At 44.2% G+C, this 17,144-nt stretch overlaps 2 protein-coding genes across 3 annotated transcripts; one reads left to right on the top strand and one right to left on the bottom strand.

Moving 5' to 3' along the window:
- The first annotated feature begins 775 nt into the window (after positions 1-775).
- On the top strand, positions 776-10,432 carry LOC134069288 (arylamine N-acetyltransferase, pineal gland isozyme NAT-3-like). Of its 2 annotated transcripts, none has more exons than XM_062525226.1 (2): positions 776-916; positions 9,294-10,432. In XM_062525226.1, exon 2 carries the CDS (start codon positions 9,301-9,303, stop codon positions 10,177-10,179), a length of 879 nt encoding a protein of 292 aa, XP_062381210.1. In that variant the 5' UTR covers positions 776-916; positions 9,294-9,300; the 3' UTR covers positions 10,180-10,432. The 2 variants fall into 2 exon arrangements, with proteins under 2 accessions (XP_062381210.1, XP_062381211.1); XM_062525227.1 differs by lacking the exon at positions 776-916 and adding an exon at positions 7,032-7,052.
- A 1,208-nt stretch (positions 10,433-11,640) lies between these two features.
- Positions 11,641-15,340, bottom strand: cnep1r1 (CTD nuclear envelope phosphatase 1 regulatory subunit 1). Its single transcript, XM_062525225.1, has 6 exons — positions 15,218-15,340; positions 14,636-14,707; positions 13,890-13,963; positions 13,246-13,355; positions 12,937-12,991; positions 11,641-12,011 (listed from the first exon to the last, which is right to left on the bottom strand). The coding sequence occupies exons 1-6, from the start codon at positions 15,240-15,242 to the stop codon at positions 11,970-11,972; spliced, it is 378 nt and encodes a 125-aa protein (XP_062381209.1). The 5' UTR covers positions 15,243-15,340; the 3' UTR covers positions 11,641-11,969.
- Positions 15,341-17,144: the final 1,804 nt, after the last annotated feature.

Raw genomic sequence — 17,144 nt, 5'->3', positions numbered from 1 at the left:
ACAATGTCAGAGAGCATTTCTGTCAACTCACGAAATATGTGTGTGCTATATATCTATTTCTTAATTCAGTTAAATATCAGGAAAACAACCCAGAACATATATGTCCAGAGTTCCTGAGTGTTAGATACACTACACTTACCATCAACATGTTTTTTTTTTTTTTTTTTTTTTTTCAAATAAAATGTAGCCTATTAAAGGCTAATAGACCAGTATGTCTGAATCTCATTCTGGAAATAATATTCTACTGTGTTCTTCTGCTTCTACACCATCCCGATCTTTGAATGTTGTGAAGCCTCCTACCGGTCCCACCAAGAGTTGAATGGATTTCTCCTTTCTCCCTTGTTTTTTCTTTCATTATGGTCTTAACTTCAGCTTCTCTGTATTTGATGGAGAGTGAGAGGGAGTGAGGAAAGGAGATAGATGGAGATAGAATGAGAGAAGGAGAGAGGAAAGAGATGAGAGAGATGGAGAGAAACCAGATGAGAAATAGGCCTTCACAGGATGGCATAATTATGGCTATGCCTCCCTCTAGTGGTGAGTGTGTAGTATGCCTCCCTCTAGTGGTGAGTGTGCAGTATGCCTCCCTCTAGTGGTTAGTATGCAGTATGCCTCCATCTAGTGGTTAGTATGCAGTATGGCTTCATCTAGTGGTGACTATGTAGTTTGGTCCTGCGGTTTGTAAGCCTCATATATTGGTGAACGCCTTGGTTCTGCCTCTGCTGCTCATCATGATAAGACACACACACACACACACACACACACTGCAAACCAGCAATCCAGATGAGATACACTTTGACCCGATATCTCTCTCTTTCTCTCTCTCTCACACACACACACACAGTGCTGAAGCAGCCTGGGGAGTTGCACTTCGACCACAGATCTCGCACACAAATCACCCAGTCTCAGCAGCAGAACGGTGAGTGTGTGTGTGTGTGACTACATGTGTGTGTTTAATGTTTCTATTGTCTGTGTGAACACTTGAGGGTGTGTGTGTGTGTGTGTGTGTGTGTGTGTGTGTGTGTGTGTGTGTGTGTGTGTGTGTGTGTGTGTAATTTTATCCTCTGTTATCGCTGTTACTGCTACCTACCAGTGGGGTAGCCTATACTACGAATCTCGTTGAACATAACCAGGTTTTCTTTGGATAACCTGGATTGCTAAAAACGAAAGTCGCAATCAGAGTTGAGTGGTTCTACGAAACTCACTCACGGATGAATTTATCAAACTAGGCTTTCAGCTCAGATCTGTGCGCGTTCTCGTGGTTGGGGTGACTTTGACCAATCGGGAAACGTGGAGACGCACAAGACAGCCTCGGTTAACCAATGATTACTTCCGCATTTATGAGCGGCAGAGAAATCTAGGGTGGTCTTTTTTAGTGTCTAACCCATAACATCAAAAAATCGATGGTCATCAAATATTGCATGGTATGCACGTCCATAGTAGTGACATATTTGCACGCGCAACATAGTTAAAAGCGCCTTCGAGATTCAAAATGTTTGCAGAGGCGGGGCTGAACCTGTTCGAAGTTTGACAGATTAGCACACGTGAGATAACTTCGTTTTTCAAGATAATGGATTGGTTAGAATTGGTCAGAGAGCGGTGATTTTTCACGATTTGAGCTATAACTAGAAATGCAATTCCAAGGAATTACCAGTGCATGAAAATGCAAAAAAAAATATAGATAGATAATGTAGATATGGCTACTAAGGTATAGCTAGGGTAAACATGGTGGTTGCATAGTTTAAAGAGAGTTGATAGTGTTTAGGTAGACATTTTAAAGCTTAAACATTCCTGTTCTAACTTAACTAATGATTTCTAAAAGGTATTCTAAAATGTTAACTATGCTAACAATGATAACCAGGTTGATTGGTTTACTTGGCTAATGATTTCTAGCAGTAATGCTAAAAATGTTAACAATGCTAACTATGCTAACAATGCTAACCACGTTGATTAGCTAACTTAGCTAATCATTTTTAGCAGTTATGCTAACAATGCTAACAATGTTAACTATGCTAACAATGCTAACCAGGTTGATTAGCTAACTTAGCTAATCATTTTTAGCAGTTATGTTAAAAATGCTAACTATGCTAACAATGTTAACTATGCTAACCATGCTAACTAGCTAACTTGGTACTGAGGACTTTTATTTTGAAACATTTGTTGATGGGGTATCCATGGCTGCCACTATCAGGAATAAAGAAGTCACTGTAGTAAAATCATGTTGGTTGCTATGGAAACGGTCATAAACGCTTAATTTTGATGGTTGCTATGTTGGTTGCTAGGTGCATGGAGGTCTCATGTAGTTGACTGGAGGCATAGTTGATGATAACTGACAGTTGGAATGGTTGAACAGTTAAATAGTTGAGTAGTTTCAATGGTTAAATGATTTAATAGTGTATTATTGCAGTGAGGACTTTTATTTTGAAACAGTTGTGGAAAGAGGAAACAGTTAACAGGATATGTAGTCTTCACAGAGAGATTGTATGCTTAAAGCCTGAGAGAGAGAGGGCTGCTGCAGGTGGGGCTGGCCACCTGGCATAAGATTCTAATTGCTTAATGATCCGATTGTGATGTCATAGAGGCCAATGTTAAGTCTATGGGGAAATTTGTAATAGTTTTTAATTTATAGTTTAAAAAGTATAAAAGTTACAAAGTTGAAAAATACTTAGCAGCCTTCCCCTATTTAAGACCTACGTTGCGACGTTTGAATGAAGTTTCTAAGTTAAACGGTTCAAGCTGAATAGAAAAAATGAATTTGATCAGCGGAATAATAATAAGAAGAAGAAGCCTTGGAAGAACAGTACAGTGCATTTGCATGCACTGTAACTAAGCACATAACCTGCTCCCGACCAGGTTTGGTTGCGAGCATCTATAGGCTACGTTAGACCGGCACATCCGGGAACTTGACGACGAACGTTCCCGCCCCTTTTTGGGGGAAACAAACTACGTCTCCCATTAACTCCAATGCAAATTAGGCTCAATAAACGTAATTTGTACTGAAAACGTAGGAGTAAATGATAACAGAAAACACAACGAATCAATAGGACCACTCAATATATTACCACTTTGCCGGTCGTTGACCGTGAAAAATACGTTCAAAAGCTTAATTCAATCAAAGTAAAAACATGTCCCTTCGGTCTGCCAAGTAGCCTGCTAGCAGTAGCCTAGCAGTGGCCAGTGTCATACCCGGACATACTCTTATCTCATTGAATCTCCAGTTAAATAACTAAATTGTTTTCCTGTATTTTTGGCCTCTTATTTTAATTGTAATGTTGTGTAGTTGACTGACAGGCTTGGATGTAAAGTATGTTCGTTAGATAATTCCAACATATGATAATTTCTGTCATAGCCGATAGCCTAGCTGCTAGTGTTAGCCAAGTGTTAGCCTAGATTTCCGTTTTCGTTGGTCTGATTTATTTTTGGTGTAGCCTAATGTTAGGGGTTCTTAGCTTTGTGGTTGGTACACCCAACCACACAGCAACTTCTCGGCATGTCTGTCTACCGCGAACACTGATCTATAAATAATAAGTTATTCGTTATAGATCAGTGACCGTGAACAACACCCGTTCACTTTGGCTTGTTTCAGGCTTGTTCTGAGGGCTTGTTGTTTCCCCAAAAAAGGGGCGTGGAGCAAACAACCTGCTCTGTGTGACGCGACGCCGGTCGAACGTATAAGATACCATGGTGATACAGCGACGCTAAAACAAATCCACTTTCGTATGACAGCATACCCTGGCTTTGAGCGCAACATACCTCGCTAACCCACTAATCGAGATTCGTAGTAGTGGTGGGGGAAAAAATCGATTCTGTTCAGTATCGCGATATTTTGTGCACACAATTAAATCGATACTTGTAGCTCAAAGTATCGCAATACTTAATTATATAATTGAATTATCCATTTTACTTTTATTTGAGTCGAGTTTACTCAGGGTTTACTCTGATCACATTAAATTAGCTTATTACGCTTATAAGGGGGGCACGTGTTGTGGTGTTTCATTGTGCATTCAACAGCAATAATAAATGAAAATGGCTTCACAATCACAACCTGTTATACACGACACTCTACACTACTTTCACATCGAAAAAGGTGGGTGTATTTTGGTTTTCAACAAAAAGTGAATAGTAAGGACCTTGACATGCACCATGCCATTGCAAAATGAGTTGAACAGTGTTATTTTCTTATTTTTTTGTAATGACTTAGAATAATATGAGAGACATGAATAGCAATATATCGCAAAATCGAATTGCAATACTTGGTGTATCGCAATATGTTAAGAATCGCAATATTATCGAATTGTGGCCCAAATATCGCAATAGTATCGAATCTTACATTTTTTGCCAATTCCCACCCCTAATTCGTAGTATACCCCACAGAGCCAGAGCGTTCCTCTCTACCTTCAAAACACTACCAGCTCCCACAAGTTAGACAAATCTAGGTTATCTAGACATATCGAGGCTGCACAAAGCCTTAACTCGGGTATTAAGTTAAGTGATCCTACGACAGCAGGTATGTGATAAATTTGTCAAACTAGGCTTTCAGCTCAGATCTGTGCGCGTTCTCGTGGTTGGGGTGATTTTGACCAATCGGGAAACGTGGAGACGCACAAGACAGCCTAGGTTTAAAAACGATTACTTCCGCATTTATGAGCGGTAGCGAAATCTAGGGTGGTCTTTTTTAGTGTCTAACCTATAACATCAAAAAGTCGATGGTCATCAGATATTGTATGGCATGCATGTCCACAGTAGTGACATATTTGCACGCACAACATACTTAAAAGCGCCTTCGAGATTCAAAATGTTTGCAGAGGCGGGGCCGAACCTGTTCAAAGTATGACAGATTAGCACACGTGAGATAACTTCGTTGTTCAAGATAATGGATTGGTTAGAATTGGTCAGAGGGCGGTGATATTTCACGATTTGAGCTATAACTAAGCACATAACCCGCTCCCGAGCAGGTTTGGTTGCGAGCATAAGATACCATGGTGATACAGCGACGCTAAAACAAATCCACTTTCGTATGACAGCATACCCTGGTTTTGAGCGCAACATACCTCGCTAAGCCACTAATCGAGCTTCGTAGGACACCCCACACCTCTCGTTAGCCTGACGAGCCAGACCCACATCAAGATGTAGGGTCTGGACACTTACCGTAGACAGGGCTCAATCGGAGAGGTGGGATAAACAGTTGTCTTTCAAATTCCCTCCCCGCAATAGGATAACGCTAAACGAATCATCTTCTTGTTTTCAAGTAGCAGGATGCCTAACCTTCTCTCTCCACGCAATAGGATAACGCTAAATGAATCATCTTCTTGTTTTCAAATAACAGGATGCGTTACCGTCGCAACTTCTGGTCGCATGTCAGTCACCATTATGTTAAACCCACCCACCGACTCTATACACGCTGTGATTGGCCCGCTGTTTTTTCGAGTTCTCAGCTCCCTGGCTCTATGGATCGTGCCTAGACTGACCCGCCAGCCAAATTACAATTTCGGGCGTCTAGATTTCTAGGCTAACCTCTCGTAGCACTACATACTAACTCTAGCGCTTACCAACTGACACTTGACTGTGTGGAAGTAGTAGCCTACTCCTCACTTAAAAACTCAGGTCCCAAACAGGTTGGTGGTCTGTGGTGGTCATTTATAAAGGTCTGCGTAGATTCCACCCTAAAACATTGCGTACGCACAAACCTTGCAATTTGCGTACGCAAAAAAATATTCTGATTTATAAAACCGTGCGGCGCACAAGTTTACGCAGGCGGCTGTTTATAAATACCAACCTGAGTTGAATTGTGCGTGCGCGCACAAGCACCACACTCCTCCCATGCAAAACGATTCATGAATATTCTAACATTTATACCGATCATTTTATTGGCTATCGTTGACATGATAGAGACGTCACATCAATCAGAAGAAGGAAGTGAAAGTTGGTCGACAGCGATATCACATTTGACAAGTGAAGCCTACCATGAAATAAGGCTGCCTACCGAGTGATATCATTTCTGTATCAAAATAACTTAAAAGGAGTCCTAGAATTCAAAACCACATTCACCTTGTTACTGTTGAATTTAGGCTGCGAGCAGTGTCCAAAGGACAACACCAAAGACTTTACCGCGTCCCCCGCCTGCTTTCGTATGCAAATTGGGAAATAGAAACAGCCGTGTTGAAATGCTCCAATCTGAACAGAGCTCAGATAACACGTAATAGGCGCCCATCCCCCTTTAGATACACCCCTCGGCCCCTCTCATTTGCATACCTTCGATTAATAATTCTTGTTAAACTGCTCTTACGATGCTAGTATCTAGATATGTGGTCTATGGCAGAGACGTTGTAATGCTAGCGTTATTACAGCTAACTTTGGAGAGTTACTATACTAAGAAATGTACTGATAAAACTTACCAATCTAACACATTCATTCTGTTGGGGAATCTGCTGCACTTCATCTTGGTCAGAACCTTCTTCTGACTCGGTTTATACATGTACGGCTGTATTCCTTATTTAAATCCATTGTTGATAGCTTTATCAAAGACTTTGGCTTTATTTACCAGCAGTAAACGTAGTTTCACTTTGCTCTAGCTTAAGACCGGTGGATTGAGCCAATCAACTTTCAGGACATATCGGCCAATAGACCAATCAGCGCGCATCTCATTTGAATATTCATGAACTTGCTGAGTGGGCGGGAAAAACAACTGTTTCATTGCAAGGCTTATTTATGACCTTGTATTAGGCGATCTAGCAGTGCTCCTAGGGCGTTTTCAGCCCCACAAATTTACATATGACATTATTTAGGCTCAAAGATCAATTTGTAATGGTCAAAAAATGCGTTCTATGACTCCTTTAATAACCGTATCGTACATTTTGCCATTTGGGTTCATCATATGCCTACAGTGCACCATAGCATAAGGTGCAAAGTATTAATATTTGTAGGCTACTGAAACAAATACTCCTATGGCTAATAATAATGCATGGGACATTATTTTATGTCAGATGAGTTTCTAGTTGTTTCGGAATACCTTGCAGCCTAGTAATCTGTGGCCCAAACGAGAGAAAAGACGTAAGGTGAGTTTAGCGATGCTTGAAAACTATAGAATACAACTTGTAACAATTAGGGGAAAGGTTTTATTATTATAGGCGCTTATATTTGGTTCACGAAAGCAATATCTCCGTACACATCCGTGGGTGTCAATGTCAGCCGAAGTCAACAGAAACTAATTTGCATTAATTCGAATGAATTTCGCATTAGGGTACACTATGATCATGAACTGTATTACCTCCGCCAGTTATGTTTTCATCGGGGTTTGTTATGTTTGCCTGTTTGTTAGCAAGATATCGGCGCTCTCGGAGTAGCCTACTTTAGACTAGCAGCGCAAGTAGCCTCGCACTGTCGGGAGAGGCATTTAGGCTATATTACTATTATTAAGGAACATCAGTATCAATATTACTAAACGTGAATTACTGAAAACGTTTGCAGTTTAGTGTAGACGGGTCTATTTGTCGGCAGCCTTGGCTACAAACCTCATAGCCTGTGATGTGAATGAATGATAGTGATCACGAAGGTAGTAACATAATGAAATGTTGAAGTGTTAAGATCTTTTCAATGCCCTCTGAGCTTTATTTTGTGATTTCACCATTAGATGTCGCTTATTTTCATGCGTGAAAAACTTTGCGTAAGCTTTACGGACGGTCCAAAGGATGCGTAGAATTGCGCATCTTTTCACGCATAGATTTTCTTTATAAATCCCGACGTTGACGGTGAAAGGTGCGTACGCACATTTCAGCCCTGTTCACGCAACTTTTTTGTGCGTAGCAGCCTTTATAAATGAGGCCCCAGGAGTGCTTCTTCACTTATTGTCTAAAACAGGTGCTTTTTGGTATCAAGGATATCCAATCACTTAGGGATTATAACTTCAATTTGATAGTCCTTTTCTGTATAGTAAGTCTTACCAGAGAGTTTCAAAGGCACACTGCTTATTAACTTAATAAGCTTTTATTTTTTTGGGCTTATGCGTTGCGACAACAATGTCTTCCTCAGAGCTGATACCCCTCACTGCTGAGCTAACTTGCTCTTCTTGTACTCCCTTGTGTAACCTGCGTCGTGTGGAACCACCGCGGCCCAGCCCTGCACACGCCCGGACTCGAACCTGCGAAACAGTAGCACCTCGGATCGGGAGTCGGGTGCGCTAACAATCCAGCTAAAAGCCCAGGCCCCAGGCTACTAGCTTTCATGCCAGCAGCGCTCTTGAGGCGTCAGGGAGTGAGGTTTACTAACGTTCAACAAGCACAGCTAAAAGCTGGCATCTGTTACACTTGCACCTTGTTCTTATTGCACTCCCTTGAACCTTGCTCTCCCTCTCCTTTGGCGTTTCTTATATCTGTTTTCCTGTATTGTCCTGCTATTGCACTATGCACAGCACTCTGGTGAGAGTACACTGTATTTTAAATGTGTTTTATGAATACATTTGACTTTTAATTACTTACTTACTATAGAATGAACCTGAAGGACTTGATGTGTGTATTATGTACATTAAAGGAACACTTCACCGTTTTTTCAGATTAAACTATGTTATTCCCTTAACTAAGACGAGTTGATACATACCTCTCACGTTTCAATGCCTGCACTCTCTGGCTCTAGTGCGCGGCGCTACTCTGATAGCACTTAGCTAGCCCAGTTCATTCATTAGGGTCCAAACAGAGATGAAGTTAGAAGCGACCAAACACCTCCATGTTTTCCCTATTAAAATACAGTTACACGAGTAGTCACACGACCAAGTATGGCGAGACAAAATAAAACATGGTGTCTTATACCGTATTTTCCGGAATATAAGTCGGAGCAGTCAAAAAATGCCTCATGAAGAGGAAAAAGCCATATATAAGTCGCACCTGACTATAAGTCGCATTTATTCAGAAATGTATTCACAAAATCCAAGACCAAGAACAGACTGAGGCTGTAACTAGACACAGATGCCAAAAAGATTAACATTAATGACGAGAAGGCGTGAATGGCCGCCCATCTGTAGCTGTAGACAGCTGTAGACAGTAATGTTTACTCCTCTTTCATTTCGGAATTATTCAAAATGTTTACATTTCATATATAAGTCGCACCTGACTATAAGTCGCAGGGCCAGCCAAACTATGAAAAAAAGTGCGATTTATAGTCCGGAAAATACGTTAGTTAAGGGAATAACATAGTTAATGAAGAAACGGTGAAGTGTTCCTTTAAAGTGTGTGCTGTGTATTTAGGTGCAGAATATAGCTGCCGGATTTGATGTGTGTGTTAAAGTGTGTGTTCCGTGTGTTTAGGTGCAGAATGGACCTGCAGGAGTACTTCCAGAGGATCGGCTTCAGCGATGCGTTCGAGAGGCCGGACCTGGCCACCCTGCAGCTGGTGCACCGCCTGCACGTGCTGAACGTGCCCTTTGAGAACCTGAGCCTGCACAGCGGGCAGCAGAACAGCATGGAGCTGCCGCTGATCTTCAGCAAGCTGGTGCGCCAGCGGCGGGGAGGCTGGTGCTGCGAGAGCAACCTGCTCTTCTCCTGGGCACTGGGGCAGATGGGGTACCAGCACACTACGCTGGGCGCCCGCGTCTACCACCCCCAGCAGCAGGACTTCAGCCCCCGCGAGGGGCACCTCCTCAACAGGGTGGACGTGGCCGGACGCTCCTACATCGCTGACGTCAGCTTTGGGATGGGAGATCAGATGTGGGAGCCCCTGGAGCTGGTGTCGGGGAAGGAGCAGCCCCAGCCCCCCGGAACCTTCTGCCTGAAGGAGGACGACGGCACGTGGGTTCTGGAGAAAACATCTCGCACGCCGCTGATCCCCAACGAGGCCTTCGCCAAGTCCAGTCTGGTGGACCGCAGTCGCACTAAGGTCGTCTACTGCTTCACCCTGGAGCCCCGACGCCCCGAGGACTTCCATGCCGCCTCCCACTTCCTGCAGACCGCCCCCGACTCGCTCTTCACCAACAAATCGATCTGCTCCCTGCAGACACCCACCGGGTTCAGGGCTCTGATTGGCTGGGTGTACAGTGAGGTCACGTTTGGCTACCAGGAAGAGTTTGACCTGATGGAGATGCGTAAGGTCACGGACGCCGAGGTCCAGGACATCCTGAGGGAGAAGTTTGGCATGCCGCCCGTCCACAACCTCACACTGAAGAGCGAGAAAGTCCCTCTATGCTATTCCCTCTAGCATCTCCAACGGTAACAGGACAGGCTTCATCTCATTAAACTGTCTCACGAATACATGTAAACACACCATGAACGGTCATCTAGCCGCTCAGATATTAACTATGCATTTGTAACAGATTTGCCACAGTAAGAGCTTGTGGGTGACTAGTACACCAACACAAGACAAAAGCTATCGGTTACCTGACTGCTCTGAAGAAAATTTAACTGCAATATAAGTCTGGAACTAAATCTACAACTGGGAATGTAATTTCCTATAAATATAAAAAATGAGAATGAAAAATTAATTTCCGTTCCATTTCAACCTTCTCAGTGCGATGCGTTTCCCCAGATCCCATCGCATACATGTATGTGCTCAGCACCAGTGCTATAGTCTACATCAGTGTTTCCCAACCATTTTCCCCTGGAGGCCCCCTTGCCTGTGTCTAAGACAAGCCAGGTTGGGAACCACTGGTCTACACAATACGCAGGACCACGCAGTACACCTACACAAAAACAGCTAAGACTACACCACAGGTCAACACCTTGCACAACCACCTGTTGCCTTCCCTCCTGAGTCCCAGGGCCGGGTGAGATCAGGAACTCACATCTATTAACACGCTTGTGTGTCTGGGTCACCTAGCATCCGTCTGCCATTGAGATAGCAGCAATATCAGCAGTCTAATCTTAATATTGAGATAGCAGCAATATCAGCAGTCTAATCTTAATATGGAGATAGCAGGCAATATCAGCAGTCTAATCTTAATATGGAGATAGCAGCAATATCAGCAGAGTCTAATCTCAATATGGAGATAGAAGGCAATATCAGCAGTCTAATCTTAATATGGAGATAGAAGGCAATATCAGCAGTCTAATGTTAATATGGAGATAGCAGCAATATCAGCAGTCTAATCTTAATATGGAGATGCAGCAATATCAGCAGTCTAATCTTAATATGGAGATAGCAGCAATATCAGCAGTCTAATCTTAATATTGAGATAGCAGCAATATCAGAAGAGTCTAATCTTAATATGGAGATAGCAGGCAATATCAGCAGTCTAATCTTAATATGGAGATGCAGCAATATCAGCAGTCTAATCTTAATATGGAGATAGCAGCAATATCAGCAGTCTAATCTTAATATTGAGATAGCAGCAATATCAGAAGAGTCTAATCTTAATATGGAGATAGCAGGCAATATCAGTAGAGTCTAAGCTTAATATGGGGCCGGGGATTTGTACTAATCGCTTTTGGGCAGCATTTTAAGACTGCATGGGCGAGAGGAGATCAACACAGGGAGAGTAGCACAGCTGCAGTACCATATCTCTACACAGGTGGAATACTAGATTCCATTCCATACCATACCATAGGCGGAATACTACCTACATTCCCTTTCAGATGCAGGGGGTGGAAAATGTAAATAATCGAACAACATGTTTGGATTGCATCTAGACTTGCAGTGAATGAAGGAGGAAGAGGAAGCATATCCAAATATTTGTGTTTTATTATACTAAATACTGAAAATAAAACATGTACTCACACACACATCCATACATGCTCTCTTATGCTCGCTCACACTCTCTCGCTCTCGCTCACACTCTCTCTCTCTCTCTAACACACACACACACACACACACACACACACACACACACACACCTGAGCCCATGCAGGTTTAAGGGCCCAGCCCAGCAGCTCTTGTGTGCAAACTGTTCATAAGGGCGCTGGAATCCGCCCTTCCCTCTGTCTGAGCCAGTAGTCCCGCCCATCTGCGCTGCTGATTGGTGGAATTCTCCCGTCAGAGTGGAATCTCTGTTGCTATTGGATGTGAGGCCGCGGTTTCAGGATGAGTTTCCCAGTCTGCAGGGCAGCGCAGGAGAGAACAGAGAAGAGAAGAGAAGATGCTGTTATGTGCAGTAGCATCAGTGTTGACAATGCGCTAATAACATATGAACAACTTCCCTCTGATTTCTGACCAGGTTTCCCTTGGTCAGTCGGGCAATGTGTTTTAGGTGGTGTACCATAGCGATTTCTAGATCATGCAGACCCCTCCTTAGGTTGCTAATTGACACGCCCCATGGCCCGTTGCTCAAAACAACAGACCACCTCAGAGAGCATTTCTGTCAGCTCAGGAAAGGCATCCAGCTCCGCTTGCCTGCACCAGTGTTGTCACAATTCCAAAATTAAGTCAAGAATTGTGATTTCAAAACTTCTTAAATATTTGATTTGGGGCAGGGGGCACCACCACCTTGATGTGTCATCAGTAATATTGAATATAGCATGATCATTCACATTAGTGGCCATCCTCTGCTCGACTCTACACACACACACACACACACACACACACACACACACACACACACACACACACACAGTGTATATATTTTGTTAATAATTACTAGTTTGCAAAAATCTTAAGTAATCTGAATACTTCATATTGATTTTATATGTGCGCATATGTGTGTGTGAGGAGAAAAAACGGGTGCACACGTCTGTGTGTGTGTGTGTGTGTGTGTGTGTGTGTGTGTGTGTGTGTGTGGAGAAAAGATATGCAGGCTAGGGGAAACACTAGGAGCACGCCATAGGGGAAGCATAAGCATAAGTTACTTCGAAAAGAACACAGTTATTCTCACAAGATGGTTTTCGTGAGAATAACTGTTATTGTGATACTTTTGTATAGTGTCGGTGCACCATGCAACACTAGCGCACACACACACACACACACACACACACACACACACACACACACTTCCTCCTGTAAGGACAGATGTAAGAAAGTACTTACGTCATCACAGGACATGTTGTATTCAGCTAGCACTGTCCGGCAGCGAGCTGCTATTCTGATGAACACGTTAAGATACACACACAATCACATTTCTGTGTAGGTGGAAAGAGCATACACTAACATTTCTCTATGGGTGGGAAGCAGACACGCTCACACAAAAACACACAACCCTCCACTAGATAATAACAAATGAAAGTTTCTCTCTCGCCCTCCACCTCCTTCTCACTCTGTCACACACACACACACACGCACACGCACACGCACACGCACACGCACACACACACACGCCTCAGCCGGTGTGAAGGATACATAGAGGGCGCGACGACGCGTTTGTGAATCCCAGCGAAGAAGAGGCCGATGAGTGTGATGCAGCTGATGGTGAAGAATGGGTGGTTCCATAGTGACGAGAAGAATGACACCTGCAGGACACACAGACACACAGACACACAGACACACACACACACACAGACACACAGACACACACCCACAGAAGTGTTATAGGGTTATAACGGCACAGAAATCTTAACGCCATACACAAATACTTTCCATCAGATTCACAACACAGAGATAATAGACAATAGCAATATTTCACAAGATTGATTAACGGCAACAAATCGTGACTGGAGCAACTCAACATTAGGCACCTCCAGTCCAAGAGACATCAAATAGCCCGTTACAGTTACCAAAATGATAGCCAAGAAGCCAGAAGTGAACACACATGGATGGCTATAAAAACGGTGATTTCATCGCACAAATGAACACTTTTATAAGCCTTGAGCCAGTTCCTGTCTATGTGATCTCAATGCAGCGACGTAGCGTTAGCTTGCACCTCCAACAGCATGCATGGCGTACCAACCCAAACACCCCCAAATGCCCGTATGTTTGAGTGACAGACTCTCTGGCCATACACACATGCCCAAAGCCAGGGGGCGGGCAGCCTGCGCGCATCTCACCTTCTGTGTGTCGGGGTCGATGAGCCAGTTCCAGGCCCCGGTGGCCGTGCACACGGACACCACGATCAGGATCACTGCACACACACACGGAGAGAGCGCTCAATACCCCAACACTGGTCCACACACATTAGAACACTTGCCACACACACACACACACACACACACACACTGAGCGCTCAATAACCCAACACTGGTCCACACACATTAGAACACTTACCGTCCACACACACACACACACACACACACACACACACATACACACACACACACACACACACTGAGCGCTCAATACCCCAACACTGGTCCACACACATTAGAACACTTGCCGTCCACACACACACACACACACACACACACACAGACACACACACACACACACACTGAGCGCTCAACACCCCAACACTGGTCCACACACATTAGAACACTTGCCGTCCACACACACACACACACACTGAGCGCTCAATACCCCAACACTGGTCCACACACATTAGAACACTTGCCACACACACACACACACACACACACACACACACACACACACACACACACTACTGACACAAGCATAAACAGCAGTAAGGGCAACCACCCACCTCTCACAAATATTACATACAACATCAGAAAGAGATTAAAGACTGCTGGTGATACATGATGGTGATTTACTCATTGGAAACACTGAAATAAAGGGTCTAGCATTGCTAGCAATGTGAACGGTGTGTTTTCGACATGACAAGCCGAGCTCAACTTACTTCTCCAGCGGCCCGTAGCAGGCTGCAGGCAGGAAACGTACTCCGTTAGCCTCCTCTCAAAGGCCTTCAGGTCTACGGCAAAGGAAACAACACATGCACACAAATCAATGACATACACAGTCCAGAGCCGGGTCCCTATGCCTACGCGTTATTGTAACATTAAAGTTAGCTCTACAACTAGCCTAAGCAGCTAACGTTAACGTTATTTGTAACAGAGAACACACTAAACTTACGCAGCTAACGCTGTTATTTGTTACAGAGAACACACTCAGGAAAGGGTCTGGTAGTCTATGATACGTGACCTGACAGTCACCTTGGAATGTCGGCAAGTACCTTTATCATTTTTAAATGAAGAAAGTCAGTGTCTCTCGAAGACCGTCAAAATATACCCACCACAAGGCATTCGCTAGCCAAAGGTGCTAATGTTACTGGTCTAGGTCGCTTGGCTGGTTCGGGCTGGTTAGCAATGTTACCGATTCAAATAACGTTACACTGTTACAAGCCCCCATTCACTCTCAAGAGGATAAGGATGAAAATCACGACCCAAGAATGTTATGCATCTCTGGACGTAAACAAATTTACCTTCAGCCTGTTCCAGGGAATTCATTGCTTCCACTGTAGCCTACTTCAGTTCCTGCGTGTGTCCACTGGTCTGCCGAAGCACATGCACCCTCAACGCGGATTGGCCAGATTTAGGAAGAGCGCCGTTGATTGGCTGATCCTTTTGGACACGTTCAAATAGACTACTTCCGTTTTAAATGCCCTTACTACTGTGTCAAATGCAACCGCCGGTACTTTGTAGCAGCTGGTTATGATCCTATAGTGTACCCCACTGTGCAATCTCTGTAACAAGTTAACTACTTGACTACAAAGCAAAAGCTATGTGTGACGACATTCATATTTTTAACCTTTGATCAGGTCCTTGGAACCATTGGCGACATTGACATTGAACATTGTGGGAGGCTTTTTTTTTTATTTTTATTTATTTATTTATTTATTTATTCACTGTGATATGGATCCCCCTGGGTCTGAAGATTAGTGTGTATATATATATACTGTATAGGTTATATATATATAGGCTAGTAATTTCTGTCTTAGTTGTTCAGTGTGCTCTGAGATGCATGACATGCCCCGACTGCTCTCACATGGTGCATAACAATGTTAAGTGTCACGGGCATACGTTGGCCTTGGAATAGTAACAGGAAAAAACATGACATGATGTGTGACATAACCTTCCTACACCTTTGTAACACATTCATCCATAGCCAACTTAGTGCCCTAGCCAACTATGCACGGCTTTGCCACCTAGTGGTTGCTGTGCGAATTATTCAAAGGAAGAGCTCCCCAAGTTCACAGGAAAAACTAGGCCAGGGTGTAAACCTGTGTGTGTGTGTGTGTGTGTGTGTGTGTGTGTGTGTGTGTGTGTGTGTGTGTGTGTGTGTGTGTGTGTGTGTGTGTAAGAGTAGGCCTATGGGGAATACCATAAAATCATCTACGTGTTCTGACAGAAAGCCACACAGCAGTGTTTGGCCTTTCATGTAACGAGGGCCGCTCCCACCATCCAGTCTGTTCCCACCATCCAGTCTGACAGTAGGTTGGTACACAAACGCACACACACACACAAGGGTAGAGTAAGATAAGTTCTAGTTCCAGTTCTAGTTCGCACACACACACACGCACGCACGCACGCACGCACGCACGCACGCATGCACGCACGCACGCACGCACGCACGCACGCACGCACACACACACACACACACACACACAGATCCCTCAGCGTGCGGCTCAGGTCGAGGCCTCTCTCTCTCTCTCTCTCACTCTCACTCACACACACACACACACACACACACACACACACACACGCACACACGCCCAGACCACTCAGCGTGCAGGCTCAGGTTGAGGCCTCTCTCTCTCTCTCTTTCACTCACACACACACACACACACACACACACACAGACACAGACACACACACACACGCCCAGATCACTCAGTGTGCAGGTTCAGGCCGAGGCCTTGTCTCAGTGCTGGCCTTCTGCCAGTCTGGGCGTCTCAGAACAATCTGTGCATCCTGCTGAACAGAAGTGTTTCTGTAACTCTTTAGACAAGGTTACACACACAACCCAACAACCCAGACCCTCACAGCTATGGAGAAGCTGCCAGGTTGAACACACAACCCAACAACCCAGACCCTGCACCACAGCTGCAGAGGAGCTCCAGGTCTCGGAAGGTAAGAGGCGTTTTTGAGGGGAGAACTGTACCAGTTGTTAGGCGGGGTTGTCATGAGATCACTCTAGTTTACACACACATAAACACACACACACATCCTCATGTTTACACATCTGCAGTCTTTGGGACACGTGTGGGATGTTGTGCCTGGGGACTTTAATCCGTAAGGGCATTCCCCATTAGTGCAGCATGTCCTGCCTGTAGCCGAGCTGTGAGACTGAACCATAACTGAAAAGTAGAACATGTTGATGGGTGCTGGTTTGTATACATTGACCATGCT

This window comes from Sardina pilchardus, chromosome 21 (genome assembly GCF_963854185.1).
Source record: "Sardina pilchardus chromosome 21, fSarPil1.1, whole genome shotgun sequence".
NCBI lineage: Eukaryota > Metazoa > Chordata > Actinopteri > Clupeiformes > Clupeidae > Sardina > Sardina pilchardus.
This window is presented reverse-complemented; position numbering and strand designations above follow the sequence as displayed.

Bases quoted from the DNA above. Each gene is read 5' to 3' on its own strand.
- LOC134069288 (XM_062525226.1), top strand. From the start codon at position 9,301: ATGGACCTGCAGGAGTACTTCCAGAGGATCGGCTTCAGCGATGCGTTC.
- cnep1r1 (XM_062525225.1), bottom strand. From the start codon at position 15,242: ATGAATTCCCTGGAACAGGCTGAAG. The intron at 13,356-13,889 runs GTGAGATGCGCG...TGTGTCCTGCAG, and splicing joins TCGACCCCGACACACAGAAG to GTGTCATTCTTCTCGTCACT. The intron at 12,012-12,936 runs GTAAGTACTTTC...GCTGCCCTGCAG, and splicing joins ACAACATGTCCTGTGATGAC to ACTGGGAAACTCATCCTGAA.